The sequence below is a fragment of the Agelaius phoeniceus genome, chromosome Z (assembly GCF_051311805.1).
Source record: "Agelaius phoeniceus isolate bAgePho1 chromosome Z, bAgePho1.hap1, whole genome shotgun sequence".
Taxonomy (NCBI): domain Eukaryota; kingdom Metazoa; phylum Chordata; class Aves; order Passeriformes; family Icteridae; genus Agelaius; species Agelaius phoeniceus.
This window is the reverse complement of record NC_135303.1, coordinates 55,270,775-55,285,733: the sequence shown is the minus strand read 5'-3', so window position 1 is coordinate 55,285,733 and position 14,959 is coordinate 55,270,775. Positions and strand designations below refer to the sequence as shown.

At 36.2% G+C, this 14,959-nt stretch overlaps 1 protein-coding gene across 9 annotated transcripts in view; it reads right to left on the bottom strand.

Moving 5' to 3' along the window:
- Positions 1–5,269: 5,269 nt before the first annotated feature.
- CDC14B (cell division cycle 14B) overlaps positions 5,270–14,959 on the bottom strand; it is a 44,205-nt gene continuing 34,515 nt past the window's right edge. For 4 of the 9 annotated variants that reach the window (XM_077171270.1, XM_077171267.1, XM_054652281.2 and 1 more), the window contains 2 exons: positions 11,843–11,959; positions 5,270–8,579 (listed from right to left, as the gene is read on the bottom strand). In XM_077171270.1, coding sequence (XP_077027385.1) covers positions 8,543–8,579; positions 11,843–11,959 — 154 coding nt within the window. In that variant the 3' untranslated portion in view covers positions 5,270–8,542. Of the gene's footprint in view, positions 8,580–11,842; positions 11,960–11,981; positions 14,182–14,959 lie in introns of those variants that run through there. The other 5 variants (XM_054652289.2, XM_054652284.2, XM_054652292.2 and 2 more) reach the window with 3 other exon arrangements.

Sequence of the window (14,959 nt, the reverse complement as noted above, 5' to 3'; positions counted from 1 at the left end):
GGTGTTAGAGGAACCCATGCTGCTGCTATTTGAGTAATTGAACGGGATGAAACAATGCACACCTCCTTCACTTTGTAGTCATGAGGTGTTACTTGAAATCACTGCAGTTTAAGATTTACCTGATGCTGCCCTTTTTACAGGTGTTGTTTGTTTCTGCCAAAAATGTCAATTTAATCAATGTGGAATATAAGTGATTTTGTCGGTGGGGTTGTTGGAATATTTTGCTTGTTCTTCCCTTCTTGTTCCCATTTTCCCATTGGACAAGGAAGAATGTGTCTGAAAAATTTTTATTTATATTTTTACTTGCTGGGGTGAGTGAATGAATAGAGATGAGGAGAGCTTCTTGGCAGGGTTTCCTTCTATTTCCTGTCATGTTTTGAATATAGCCTTCTCTTCCACTGACCTGTTTTTGCTAAGGAAAGTGTTCATATACTTAAAAGTAACACTCCCTTTTTCTACTAAAAATTAAATCTTTGGTATGCTGTGCTACTGGACTCAATCTGCTGTGATGCATTCAGTTTGGTTCTGACTGTTCTCTGAGAAAGCTGAGAGAATTGTCTATTTTTCAATCTCCTTCCTGCTGTTGCAAAGTTACTGTTTATTCTTCTAACTTTGATCTGCCTTTCAAAACAGAATGACAAATAGGTTCTTTGGGGAATGCTTTAAAGGACTTGTGAAAATGTATCTGTATAATCCACTTTTGGTTAGCAGATTGTAAACTCCTGGTTAAAAGGAGAAAAGGCTGGTTACAGGACTGTTTAATTAAAAACAGAACAAACCAACCAACCAAAACTAAAAAATGCAACCCATCCAAAACTTTGTGAGAATGAGATTTAGTGTAATTGATTACTGCTTCAACCAGTTAGAGCATGTATATGTGACAATTTTATTTTTCAGTTTGTCAGACTTGAATATGGCTTTAGAGTTTCTCTAGTTGATGGTATATCCAAGTATAGAAAAGAAATTATTAATTGTAAGTGATGACAGTGAATGCAATTTCTTTGCCTAGCTGTGATAACAGAACTGTAAATCTCAGTAATCTGTCATATTTAAGGTACCAAAATAGCTGTATCTGTTAAGCACAGATTTGCTGCTGTCACTCCTGGTGTAGCTTTACTCCTTCATGTAAAGCAGTTGGCAGCAGGTGTAAATATATATACAAACACTAGTAGAATATGGCATGCATATTAAGAAGGGATTAAATTGTGTTGCAGGTCTTAGTCATGTTATTCTTTAATGCACTGCTACCAGTTAGTCTTTGTATTAATGTAGTGAGTGGCCTAGGAAGAACTGCTGCATTTCAGGTTTAAGTTTTAGATTCATGTTAAGTTGCAGTAAGTTTGCAAAGAAAGGAATTTATCTCTCTTCATGATTGTCATTTACATATGATAATGTTGATATGATGTTGTTCAGTTGAATCATATGCCGTAGTAGAGTTTAGGATTGGCAAGTATATATTAATATAAAAGTGCCTTTAGAAGAAAGGGGAGAGAAATGTCTGTGCTTAAGATAAGAATACCAAAGAATTAATTAAGAGACTAAGAAGTAAAAACCCTGAGTTTATGAATAAGAACATTGGGCATTTGAGCCCATAAGAAATGAGCTTTCAGCTGGTTGCACTTTTTTTTGGTATGAAAATGGGCCCTGGGGTAAAAGTGTGTATTGGGCCCAAATTCAGAATCTGTACCTCTAGTACACTTATGCCATTAAGATTATTCTTTACCTTGTGTTATACAATTTTCACATAATTTTTCCTTTTTTTCCCCAGAGCTGTCAGAGGCACATACACACATATTCATATGAAAAACTGAATATATGTGTGTATATACACACACACAAACATATATATATATATGTACATGCAGTGTTGGAAGTAATGCAATGCTGACTCATTATCAGTGGATCAATAGTTGAATGTGAAAAATGATTCTTTGCATAAAAAATACATTTCAATCACTGAATATTTGGCATGAAATCAGAGCTTTTTCTCTTTGAGTAGCATATGCTGAGCAAGTACTGAACAGTTTGTGCTTGGAGGGAGGTAGCCTTCAGTCTTTGGAGGAAGCAACAACTGTTACACTTTGGCTGTGTGGCTTAGAATTTAACTTGAAATACATTTTATCTTGAGCTTTTTATTTTTTTTTTATTTCTCAGCAAATGCCTTTTTGAATTTGTGATACAAGTGTTGCAGATAGCTGTATCTTCAGTGCAGCCTCAGATACTGCATCACATTTAATGGCTGTTGGAGATGAACCAGTGCTAACTAAATTGAATAAAGTTTCTGCTCTCCCTGTTTAGGTAACTAAACCAGTTACTAGTAAAACTGACAAGTGTGACTGTTCATAATCTGTGTTCTGTTGTCTCTACAATGTTTTACAGCTAGTTAACAATAAGCTGTTACTTACTTTTAGCAATAGTAGTTCTTCTGTTGAGATTTGTACAGTAGTTACTGTTTGAATGAAAGATACTGAGTTTTGTATACTGGAATTAAATCAGCAGGATAATTCTGCTAAAACATAAAACTAACAGCAAGGTACAAAATTTTTTTCTCATGCCAGAAGAGAATAAACTGACATATTCTGATCCAGGAATTCTGTGCATGTTAGTTTTTGATTATATTTCTGTTGCTTATGGATTGAGTGCTTCTTTTTGGAGTTTTTGTTAGCTCTAGCAAAGACTTGGAACCTTAGAGGGTATTGTAGGAAAAGAAAAACCCAATGAAACTGCCACCAGATTGAAAGAAGACCAGAGGCTAGAAAGGTCTGATCAGTGGGAAGAAGAGATGGAACTCCAAAAAATCAACGTTAAATAGTAGTTCACTTTAAAATAGGTATGATGCTGGTGTAAAGAGATGGACAAAAAGCACCTAGAAGCATGAAAGCAGGACAAATGTAATGTGTTTAAAATACTGACTAGAGATTCAGTCGAGTGAGCATTTTGGTAAGAATGGTGAAAGATCAACCTAGTAATAGTAAACATGAACTCAGGAAGAAATACAAGGATGTCTAGAGAAAAGCTGTGTTCAAAGGAGGGATAATGAAGAGGTTGAGCCCTTCCACTGAGCAGAAAATAATGGAATTATTCAGCTATCTTAAAAGAATGGCATCAAAGCACTGACAGAGGCAAAAGCAAGCTCACAAGGGTAAGAAGTGATGTTTCATTATTTACCCTCCTGCTATTGGAATCACTCTCGCTTTGGATTTTCTTGCATTAGTAATAGCTGATTCCAGGAGTCTGTTCCCATTGTGCTGTCAGGGTACAAAGACTTTGGGGTTTACCACTTTAACCTGTTAGTGCTGTAACTGAGCTGCAGCAGCTGGCATGGCTGGAGGTGCTAGTGGCACAGAAGAGCTTTTCATCTGCTGCTATGCTCTTATGCAGCAGGGCCACCACATGCTGGGTTGAGGGATCAAAAACACCAGTGGCTGCTTGGCCTCTCCGGAATCTTTATCAGCCTTGAGAACTAGGACAGACTTTGATAGAGAGGACATGGACCAGGAATGGAGTTGTTTAAAGGACAGACTTTCTAGGTGCCTTCTTCCACCCCCTTTGTGACAGTCCAGCACTTGACAAGGCTCTTGGAAATATCCCATGGATGGAGGGTGTCATGTTTAATACCAGATTTACTTACTTGAAGATGGTTCATGTCACATGGTATTTCTAGTTTGGAGTGATACAAAGTATACCGAAAACACAAAAACATAATATTATAATTAATGTAGCAATTGCAGAACACAGATCCTTCACAATAGCGGTATGACTCCCTTTATTGGTCCTTATGAAATACATCCTCACTGTCATCATGTGAGGTGTCCTCAGGTGTCAAGAAGGAATAGGGAGGGTTGATCAGTTAAAGCCCATTGTTCTCTTTGAAATTCTTATGGCAGTTGTCTGGCTTTTATTTCTATGTATTCATTCTCCCCATGCTGGCCTGGTCTTCATTCTTGCTAAAGAAGTACTGGTTGATCCACCTAAACTTTGATAGCCATTTATCCAAAACAAAGGCCACCCCATGTTCCTTCTGAGTTGAGATAAAGTCATCTTTGTAACTGCTCTGGTCCATCTTTTCCTGAGCTTCAAAAGCGCATCACCTTTTTCTGTGTTCTCTTGACCTTATTCCATATTTAGGACTTATTAGTCATATCCATATGAAACCAATCCCAGAACCAGAAGTGCAAGAAAAATACATTTCTTCCTCAACAAACCCTTGGTGAGGTAGGTTTAAAGCACAGCTTCTCTCAGAAACTAGGCTCAGATTTCATGTATAACAGGGCATCCTTTTTGCTATGTTTTTGTCTACTCCTACATAAGCAGTGTAGAAATTGCAATGCAAAGGAGGCTAAATAGATCCAGATTGAAGTTACTAAGAACTACTGTGAACAGATTATTCTTGCATTGACTTCTCAATGGAATTGTCTTGGGCCACTGTTCAGTTTTTCTCTGTGGGATTCTTTCTGTGCTCTGCCCTCCCCTGCCCAGTGCCAGTACTCTCTTAAATTGCTAATGATGTGATAGGGCTTAACTGTGTTTTCCTGTGGTCATCACATGCATAAATTGGTGTTCTCCACCATTCACTCTTCATCAGGCAGCTTGTTTGTCAGGAAAAGGTGCTTTAAATTCTTGTAAATTTGGAAAGGATCACCTTACAACAAAAGAACACAGATTTTCCAACTATAAAACTCTACCTTTGAGGCAAGCAGAAGTTTACTTGCTTGTCAAATAGGCTCTGGTTGGTGTGTGCAAATTCTGCATTTTCTAATGTAGGTAAGGTAAGGGTGATAAGAAATATTTCAGTTGGTAGCTATTTTTTGCTGTTGGATATTCTTTAAAAAGACTAAGAAAGGCCATCACCCATGCTCGTGCAAAAATCAGTGTACCTAAAAATTTAATTCTTTTGGGAAGCCTTCACTGTTGTGGTAAGTATAGAGTATTTAAGATAATGCCTGTTTCTAAAAATTAATACTATATATCATAGAGGAAGGAGAAATAACAACTAAAATCCCAGTGATCTGTCTTACTGTGCTTTTTTCACTGTGTAACTGTATCACAGCAATTCAAATGCAGGTACTGTTTTCCAGTGTGAGTTCCTGGAAATGTAGAGCCAAAATATCTCTATTTTTCAAATATGTGCTTAAAAATGTGTTTTAAGAATCTGTGCTTTAATTAAAGATTTTCAGGCAGCTGAGTGTGGTGTTTTTTCAGTGCACATATGAGTCAGTCTGCTACAGAAATGATGGTTTTGTAATCACTGGAAATAAAACAGAAAAAAAAACCTTCTCATTATTTTTAATTTTACACAGCTCACGTTTACACTTCTCACTATTCAGTATTTTGTATAAAATCAAATGCAATTTGCAGTATTTTCAAATGACACACAAATGCATATTGAACTAATTAATATTACAAGATAATATGAAGCTTTATCTTAAAAATACCTTCAGCAAAATAAACTTCCATTCTGTCAATCCAAGTTAAAAAAATATGATTAGAAATATACAGTTTAAAAATAATCAGCATGAACAGTACTGATTAGTCAGGAAATTTTAGACCTTGATAGCCTGTATATGAGTTTACATATGACAGTCTGCAAACGATTAATATAAAAAATGCAGTGCAACAAACTGGTGAACATCACATTTATGTTTTGGTTTTTTCCTATAATCTCTTACTGTTTTAAATCAGCAGTGCTTCCTCTGCTGTGGCAAAAAGACAAGGTCTAGGTTAGTGTTTGAAATTTTTGATGCTGTAATGGAAACCAGCAATTTTACCCAAGATATGACATCTTTTGAGCATGGAGTATCGTTTGAGTTAAGAATTTGAGGAAGAATCCATATGTAACATATTTGAAAGAGGAAAGAATTTCTAAGAAGAATCTCCTAATTGATGATAGCAGAAGTAACTTCATTCAGCTGCTCTGTTGTACAGATATACAAAGGTGATGCAGCTGCCATAACACATTCCATTTTGGCACATAATACTTCACAATTCAGAAAAAATTTAGAAACCAGGAATTTCCTCACCCGTGTCCACTCTTCATTCTTGTACCTATGACACATTTGGTATGGTATATTAGAAATGTTAGACAAAGTAATAAAAATTTGTTACAAACTAAGCAATACAATTATATGTGGCACAATGAGGTAATGAGTTAATTTTCCATATAAGGCTATTTGGAAAGCTCCGATGTAAAATCCCTTTGACATTTATGTGTTTTTCACTAAGATAGTGGGTGGTGGATGGGGTATCCTGGAAGACATTGATGCTAAACATGCAGTTTTGGTTTAGCTAGAGTTGCTATTGTTTGTGCACTTGCATTATGCAAATTTACTTCTGATGAACCTAGAAGTGCTAATTACTCTGCTGGTTACTTTAAATGAGGTAAATTCTGATTTGGAATTTGGAAGGGGTGAGAAAGAGACCAATTATTTTTAGGTTAAAAAAAGATGCTAAAAGAAGCAGCTCAGCTGAGAGAAGGCCACAGCCAAACATAGTAAATATTACTAAATCTTTATTCTGGTTTTCCCTTCACTATTTTCATTCCTTTTGCCTTCCAAGATGAGAATTTTGTTCAAAAAGAACCATAGGCTCATATTTGCACAACAGACCTACTATTGTGGTTACCTATATGTAAACTTTTGCGCAAAATGGCTTACTAAAAAACCCACCCAACCAAAAAAAAAACAATCCAAACCATACAACCTCCAAACCCAAAACCCCCTAAACTGCAATAAACCCAGAAAAACCAAATAACCTCTGCCAAAACAAACAAAGCAGCCCCATTGAAAGCCCAAGAAATTTTAATTGCCTTATCCGGATGAGATCATTCCCTCTCTTTCAGATGCTTTTTCTCTAGAAGGGTGTGAAAAGGGAAGTTCAAGAAGAAAACAAAATACTTTCAATCTGAGCCTTCAGTGGTCCTTTATTTTGCATTAAACCTGTTCTTTTTAATTTATATTCATGTTAGCAAATTTTGACTATCTAAGCACATGGATGTTATTTGTAAGCTTACTTACAAATAACATTTGTAAGCTTACTTACTTCACATCCTGTTTCCTCTCCAATTTGTGATTCTTTTGCTAGAAAATATTTTCAAATCACTGTGTGATATTCATATTGGCATTCAAAAATCATCAGCCGAACAGAAGGCTTAGTTTTCATTCAAAAGGATGTAGATTGAAACTAGTCACCGAACATTTACATTCATTGAAATTTCCCCCTCTCACTAAGGTAATCTGCATTTTTAAAAACTTCAGTTATTCCATTACTAACATTGTAGATTTCTCCATTTCTTCCACTTTGTACTGTAAGAGCCATTAAATCAACAGATAACTGATCCATAATTAAGGCTATGTGGTAACAGCCCTCATCTGAGGGATATGCAGCTATAACCATCAGCTAGCTGGTGCACAAGAGTACATCAGCTTTGAAATGTCATAATGTGAAAAGTAGTAGGAAAAAAAACCACTGTAGTCCTGTAGGGGATAAAAATTTCAGTTTCAAGTAGATTCCTCTAAAAATTACACTGCTTTTTACCAGAGGTAAATTGTAGTTCCTAAAGTGTTATGTGTCAAAATTTTTACCTGCTCCTGAATTTCACTACCTCAGTCGTATGGAACCCTTATTTTCCCTTTTTTGTGTGCTGCACTCATTAAGTGTCCCAAAGCACTGTCCATGTGTTATCAAGCGTACCGATGAAATCTGAGGGGGGGATTCCTACCTTTTATATATGGTAATTTAAAGTTTCAGGTAAAGAACGTGATAGGAAAAGAACAGTAATGTTTCAGTGATTAAACAGTAATGACAATTCAGTAAGACAGCACTGCTTTAAATGGTAGTGTTTTTCCTCCCCTTTAAAATCATACCAGATTTAAAGCAGTTCTAAGTAGTTCAAAGAGCAATTGGTTGTGAAGAACTAAAAAGCTGTCACTACTAAAAACAAGTTAATTACTTACAATTAGTTTTTCCTAAATAAACCACACGACCTTTGACAATAAAGCACTCTTTGGTGGACAACAGTTACATTGTGTACTCAATACTGCAGCTTCATAAAAAACTTTATACAAAGTAAGAAAGAACAGCTGATAACACAAGAGAGTACCAATACTATTAGAAATAAAAGCTTTTGTGGTTGATTCTCAGACTCAAGTGAAGACTTCAGCCCAGTCTGAACGCACAACACAGATTTATATACTTAAAAGCTCCCACCATCTGGTGATCAGCAGCTAAGTGATTGCCATCACAATTCGTACACATGCATCGTACATACTAGCAAGCCCTCTTTATAATAGAGAGCCTAAATATTTACACCTGAGTCTGAATGTACGTAGATTATGTTGGTTTTGAGAAAGTATTAGCATGGTAGAAAAAAGTCTACCAAACATGTTGACAGTTCATTTCATTCTACAAATAAAAAAGAGATTGTTCTATTTCATTTTTTACTGAAAAATAGAGCCAAAGTGAACTTCCTTGAATTGCATCAAGTCCCCTCTATATCCCCTTCACTCCTGAATATCCTCTTCAACACTGGTGGCTTATTCAAAATTCAACGCAATACTGTTCTATTCCTTGTGGCAGATTGGCTGTTGAAATAAAACATATTTGAGGGAAAAAGTTAAACATTACTCAGTATGTAATTCAGGCAAACATTTCTGGCAAGGTAAAATGAGCAAATGGTACTTCAAAGAAAGAAACAAAAAATCAAAGTCACTCCATTTAGTAACACAGCAATACTGATTGTCAAGGATGCACAGACTGGTCTGATTACAGACAATATGAAGAAAATTCTGTTCCATACAGAAATGCAGAAGGGGATTCAGAGTACCATAATTTAATTAAGCACATTTGTGTAAAGCATTCCTTTTCTTTTTCTCCCTCTGAAATATCAGACTGCAGGAAAAGTAGGAAGAACAGGACAGAAACATATTTTTTTAAAGCTAGGTTTAGATGACATATAGAAAAGTTCTGAAACGCTGCAGGTAGTTTTCAGTATTTTAACAAGGGTATAGAAGACTGCTTTGTACTACCTGGCAAAGCAAAGGCATATGAGATTTTTAAAGTGTATTCCTCTTCATTAGCTTTTGTGATATTCCTCTATACAGCTTTCATACCTTTTCCCCATTATAATTTTTTGTAATAACTTTACCTGCATTCCCTTAAGCACCTTTACCTATCAAAATGCCTTTACCACTTAGGATTTCATTTCTTATCAACTCCTTACTACAAATCAAATTTTAGTTCTGTTCTATGTGGTGACATGGAAAAGACCATTTAACTTGTGTCTTATGACTCGGTTTGGATGTGAAGTATGCACCTTGTTAAAATACAGACATGAACTTCTCAGTAACTGGCAAATTTACAAGGAATATGTCTTATCTGGAGAAATAAGGGCATCCACAGAGAAACACTGGGTTATGGGCTAGAAATGTGATTTCCTGCAGCTCAAAACACAGATATGTGTTATGTCCATCAGTACTTTCTTTCTTTCATAGAAGGCAGCTGACATCTAAAGATGCTCCACAAAGGAAAAGCAGTGAGTGTTATAGATAGGATTGAAATTCCCTATGTTCTCTTTAAAAAGCCAGAATAATGTTTTAGATGTAAATAGCTCTTATCGCTGAAAAATCATTCTGGAGACAATCCATGGTAGGGTCTCCAACAGTCTGAAGGATGAAATGACAAATGAATTCCCTAGCTGTGCAGACTATACTGCATGAGGATGGGTCACAAGTGTGATTCACATACAAAAAGAATTGACTAAAGTGACATAATGCAGTAAATGAGATTGATGTAAAAATGTTGCAAGATGTTTCCACTGGAATGTATCAGAAAAAAAAAGAATAAGGATATACAGTAATGTCAGTGAAGTTCAGTGAAATAAACAAAGTCTTGACAAAGACAGATGCTGGTTAGGGCAGGATGTCAATATTGTAGAAATAAATAATTATTCTCTACTCTGCAATCCACTTGATCTGGATTAAGTTCAATGAATCTGAGTACTGTGAGGTAATGCAAACTGCTCATACTTCAAGAAATCAAACTTAAATGAAAAGGCATGCTTAAAAGAAGACTGATACTTTTTCAAATGGTACAGGAAAATAAAAGGAGACTTACAAGACTAACAACAAGGCACTGCATTCTAATTCCATTAAATTATATGGCCATACCACAAGACCCTTCAAAGGGACCAGCACCCAATTAGCCCTCTCAGATTATAAAACAATTAAGACATCTAGAATAAGGACAAATTTGATTATTGGATGGAAATATGAAACTAACTGAAACTTATTTGACCTCCAAAGTTAGAAGAAAAGAAACAGTATATGGTGAGGTGTTTAGGGTAGAAGTTTTAGAAAGTCCATTAAAATATGAAGGAAGTAATTTATGAAGTTTGAGATTGACCTGGTCCTTGGCCTTCAGAGTCATACATCTGGCAATGCACTTAAAGGACTTCTTATGAAATTAATGAAATCTTCTGTGAGCTCTATTTTAGGGATGCTGTTTTTTCCTAAGGATAGGTATTCACATCTCACACAATACAAATGTTAGCTTGGAGAAGTGCTTTCAAGGAACTGAAAATCTCTCTTCAGATTACACTCATGCATGAATGTTGATACAAAATGTTGCAAGCAGGCTAGGTTAAAACTGGGAGAGGCATGAAGAATAAAAACAGCAGGCAGAATCCCATCAATTCTATTTGGATCAAAACTGACATGGTAAAAATTGGGTAAAATGGAGAAAAAATCCAACCAACCAAAAGGAAAACCTGGAAAAATACCACTGATATTTAGTAAAATACCTGTTTCCTAAAAAAGGTCTTATTTTTTAATATGTTATTCAATAAATCAAAACAAGTCACAACTAAAATGTCTCTGAATAGGATTTACTGCACTCTACTGACTATTTCCACTGACTAACAGAGCAAATTTTTCCTAACTTCATTATCTTCAAGGGAACAGGATGAAGAAAGAGAAAGAAGAACTCTGTGAGGAAAAAGCTGCAAAACAACTTAAATTTTCAGAGATATTTATAAATCAAGCCAGTTAACATAGGAAGTAGTTATGTGCCATCTTTTACTCTTTCCAGTCAAAATCTCTTCAGCACCTGACAGATCCATTTTTCACTAAGAGTTTAAAACAAATTCCAGTAAATTGTAAGCAATAGATATTGTTTTAAACTATGCTCTCAGAGTCATCTTTTATAATGACCTGGAGACTTGCCACTGAGGGGTGTGATCACAGGCATACACAAAGATAAATAATAGGAGTAGTCTGGCCATATGCTTCTGGGCCAAAAGGCACTTTCAGTCTTCCATAAATCCATTAGAATTTAGAATTTCATTAAGCTTTACCAAACAGGTTTACTTCAGATTATCAGCCATGCTATCAGTAAAAAAATCTCATACCAGTATACACATGCATTTTATACACTTCACCTTTCCATAACCACTGCATTTCAGTTGTCTATTGAATCCTTCCATGAAGTTTTGACTTCATGCACTGACTAGTATATGACTTAATGCTGTGAAGAATTTTTCCGTCTCTCACTCCAGACAAAGGGGTTTTCATGTTATCAAAATCCCTTGTCTTCAGTAATTCTCACTCACATTAAGAATTACTATTTAAAAGTCTTGAACTTGGAAGACTGAGCAAGACAAATAAATTACTTAAGATGTAAGGTTCCAGATGTTCTCAGTACATGACACAAACCATTTAATTGTTTCTCACTTTCCATTGCTAGGAGAAGGAGCTGAACTGTGGCAAAGCTCCTGCCAGCAGTGGATAGAACAGGTCAAAGTATTTGCCAAGAAAACAGTTACAGGATCTGTAAAGAGGGTAACTCTCACCTTTTTAAACTTTTTTTTCTTGCAGCGGACCTGGTAGTTCTTTTAGTAATGTCTGTACTGTCAGAAATGCTAGGTTCAGAGGTTTTATTTTTCTGAACACTGGACTGCAGAGTTACTCTGTAAAGAGTAGGAAAAAAGAAAGATTATATAATTGGAAAGTTCCTAAAAACACTGAAAAGAGGGTGTTACAATAGAGCTAACAAGTATCAGCTTTATATCTATTTTCTATTCCATCTGTGCAAGGTTCCAGCTGTGAAAGTATGCACTGTTTTAGAGATTCTGACCTAGGAGTAACTTAGCTATTACTCTTTATTCTCCTGCTATCATTAGACTCTAATTTTCAGTGGCTTCAGTGAGTCCAGTCGTATGCGCAGATTACGTTAGACTGGAAATCAAAACCTTCATTAAATAGTGCAAGTTACAGTTTGGTCGGTTAATACTCTGTAGAAACTACTTTCACAGAATCCTAGATACGAATACTGAATGCTAACTTTTGGAGCAAAAGTGAACAGGAATATATAGGGAGAATATACATTTCTATATTCATGTAACATACCAAAAACAGAAATGGAAAAAACCTCCAATGTTTTCATTGTTTTATATGGGCTTCAGAATTAGAACATGTATTTGAGATAACACAATTTCATCTAAAATATATTCTTTATGCAGTAAAACTATCAGCAACATTATTTTTACTGCATATACACTTCTTGATTAGCAAACAAATGCCTACATACCCACAAATTTCAAGTACTTTAAACTTCTACTTGAAAAAATCTCTCTTAGTAGTTCAGCCTTGCAAAATATTATTACTTGATTTGCAAATGTTCAAACAAAACAGCCAGTTGCTCAGGTAAGATACAAGGTTTCAATGACAAGTACTATGAAAATGCAATGCAAATTCTCCTGTAAACACAGGACATTAAAAGTTGAAGGAATTGCTTTTACAGGAAGCAGAAAAAAACACCCCCAGCTGCCTTCAACTTCATATCATACTTTAGACAAAAGAAATTCTTCTAATGAAAATGTTTTCCTTGCATGCCCAAGGTGAAAACATTTAAAACCTGAAAGCTTATGTTTTAATTTCTACTGTGATTGTAAAACAGTTTTAGCAAGTTCTAATATTGAAATTCTTTTTTCCGTGCCACAGTTGTCATACAGAATGAACAAATTCAGTCCTACCACACTTAAACCAAGCACTAAAAATTACAGCAATGGTGAGATAAGACTTGCATTATACCATTCATCTGAGCTGATAGAAACTCCTAGGAATGAACAGAAAAGCACGAGGTTATGCTTAACCTCGTAACATTCGGTCACTGAAATATAAACACGAACAGATCATGGCACATTCTGTTTTACTAGAGCTCATGCAGCCAGAAATATGGAAAAATCATGTTTTCTCCTTAAATATACATTTGGTGTCTCTCTGCATAAAATGCATGCAATGTACATATAAAAGAAAGCAAAAGTTATTGGAATACAATTTTTGTAATCTTTCTCTCATAAACATCCGTTTTTCTAGATGCCAGAAGTTCAGAAAACTGGTCAATGTACGTGGCTTATGCCCATGTACGTATCTAACATGAACTGAAATGTGAGCCAGCAGTGTGCCCTTGTTGCCAAGAAGGCTGCTAGTGTTCTGGGGACCATCAGGAAGAGCACTGCCAGCAGGTCAGAAGAGGTGATCCTGCCCCTTTACTCAGCCCAGGTGAGGCACATCGGGAGTGCTGTGTCTAGTTCTGAGCTCCTCAGCACAAGAGAGACATGGAGGTCCTGGGGAGAGTCCAGTGGAAGGATATGAAGATGATAGGGACTGGACATCTCTCTCATGAGGAAAGGCTGAGGGAGCTGGGTCTGTTCAGCCTCCAGAAGAGATGACAGAGGGGACTTCATCAATGTCTGTCAGTATCTGAAGGCAGGGTGTCAAGAGCCAGGCTCTGCTTGGTGGTGCTGAGCAGTAGGAGGCATTGGGCACAAACGGGTGTACAGGAAGTTCCACCTGAATGTGAAGAACTTCTGAACTTCTGAACCTAACACCCGAACTTCTTTACTGTGCAGGTGACTGAGCTCTGGAAGATTGTCCAGAGAGATTGTCAAGTCTCCTGCACTGGAGATTTAAGAACCATTTGGATGCAATCCTGCGCCATGTAGTCTGGGATGACTCTGCATGAGCAGGGAGGTTGGACCAGATGACCCACTGTGGTCTATTTCAACATTTATCCATTCTGTAATTCTGTGAAGCATTATGAATTCTCAAGATAGCATTTTGAACAAACATTTAAATATTCATCTTTTCAATATCATAAGGTAGCCCTTCCCAAAAAATTTCATCTTATCTGTTGAAAACAAAGAAAGAAAATAATAAAAGCTCTAAGTGGAAATGTGACTTATAATAAAAATAGCCACTAGGAAACCAAAACAACCACAAAAACATCCTTGTAAGTTTGCTGCATTTGCCAAAGGGAGATAACAAGATGCCTTATGGGATCAGCTCAGAGCCAGCTGTGAGCAAAGTAGAATCTTTAACATCATCTGCTCTTCAGTTGATATGTCATTTTTACATCTAAGATACATGCAACTTCACTGGGCTACTCGACTCTAGTAAAGAATAATTGAAATCACTGTGAACAAAACATTTGCTAAATTATCACACAGACATTTTAAAATCAGACTAGAATTCTATACTTCCAAGGCTGATAGCACCTCAAGGAAAAGAGACAAGGTTTCATTTACACCACTGTCTGACAGGTTGTTGCAATTAAACACCCAGAGCTGTCTTTGAGCCTCACAACTGTCAGCTGAGGAGCTGCAACAGTGCTATCACAGCTTTTATTAGAATGCTACCGCATATATGTTAAAGGTGAGAGAAGAAACTAACACATGGAATTTTGGTTTAGCACAATTAGACTAACAGCCTCACTTGATAGCAGGAGGTTCAATAGATAGGTTTTATAATGGATGTGAGATGAAGAGGTAGAGGTACAGGAAAATTGTGTCAAAATGTCAGCCTGAAAAACATATCCCAAACTATATTAGAGAAGTGTAAGATCTCAGGACACCTACCTTACTTCTTTGGAGCTGTTCACATAAAATAGTATGTCACACAACTTCCAG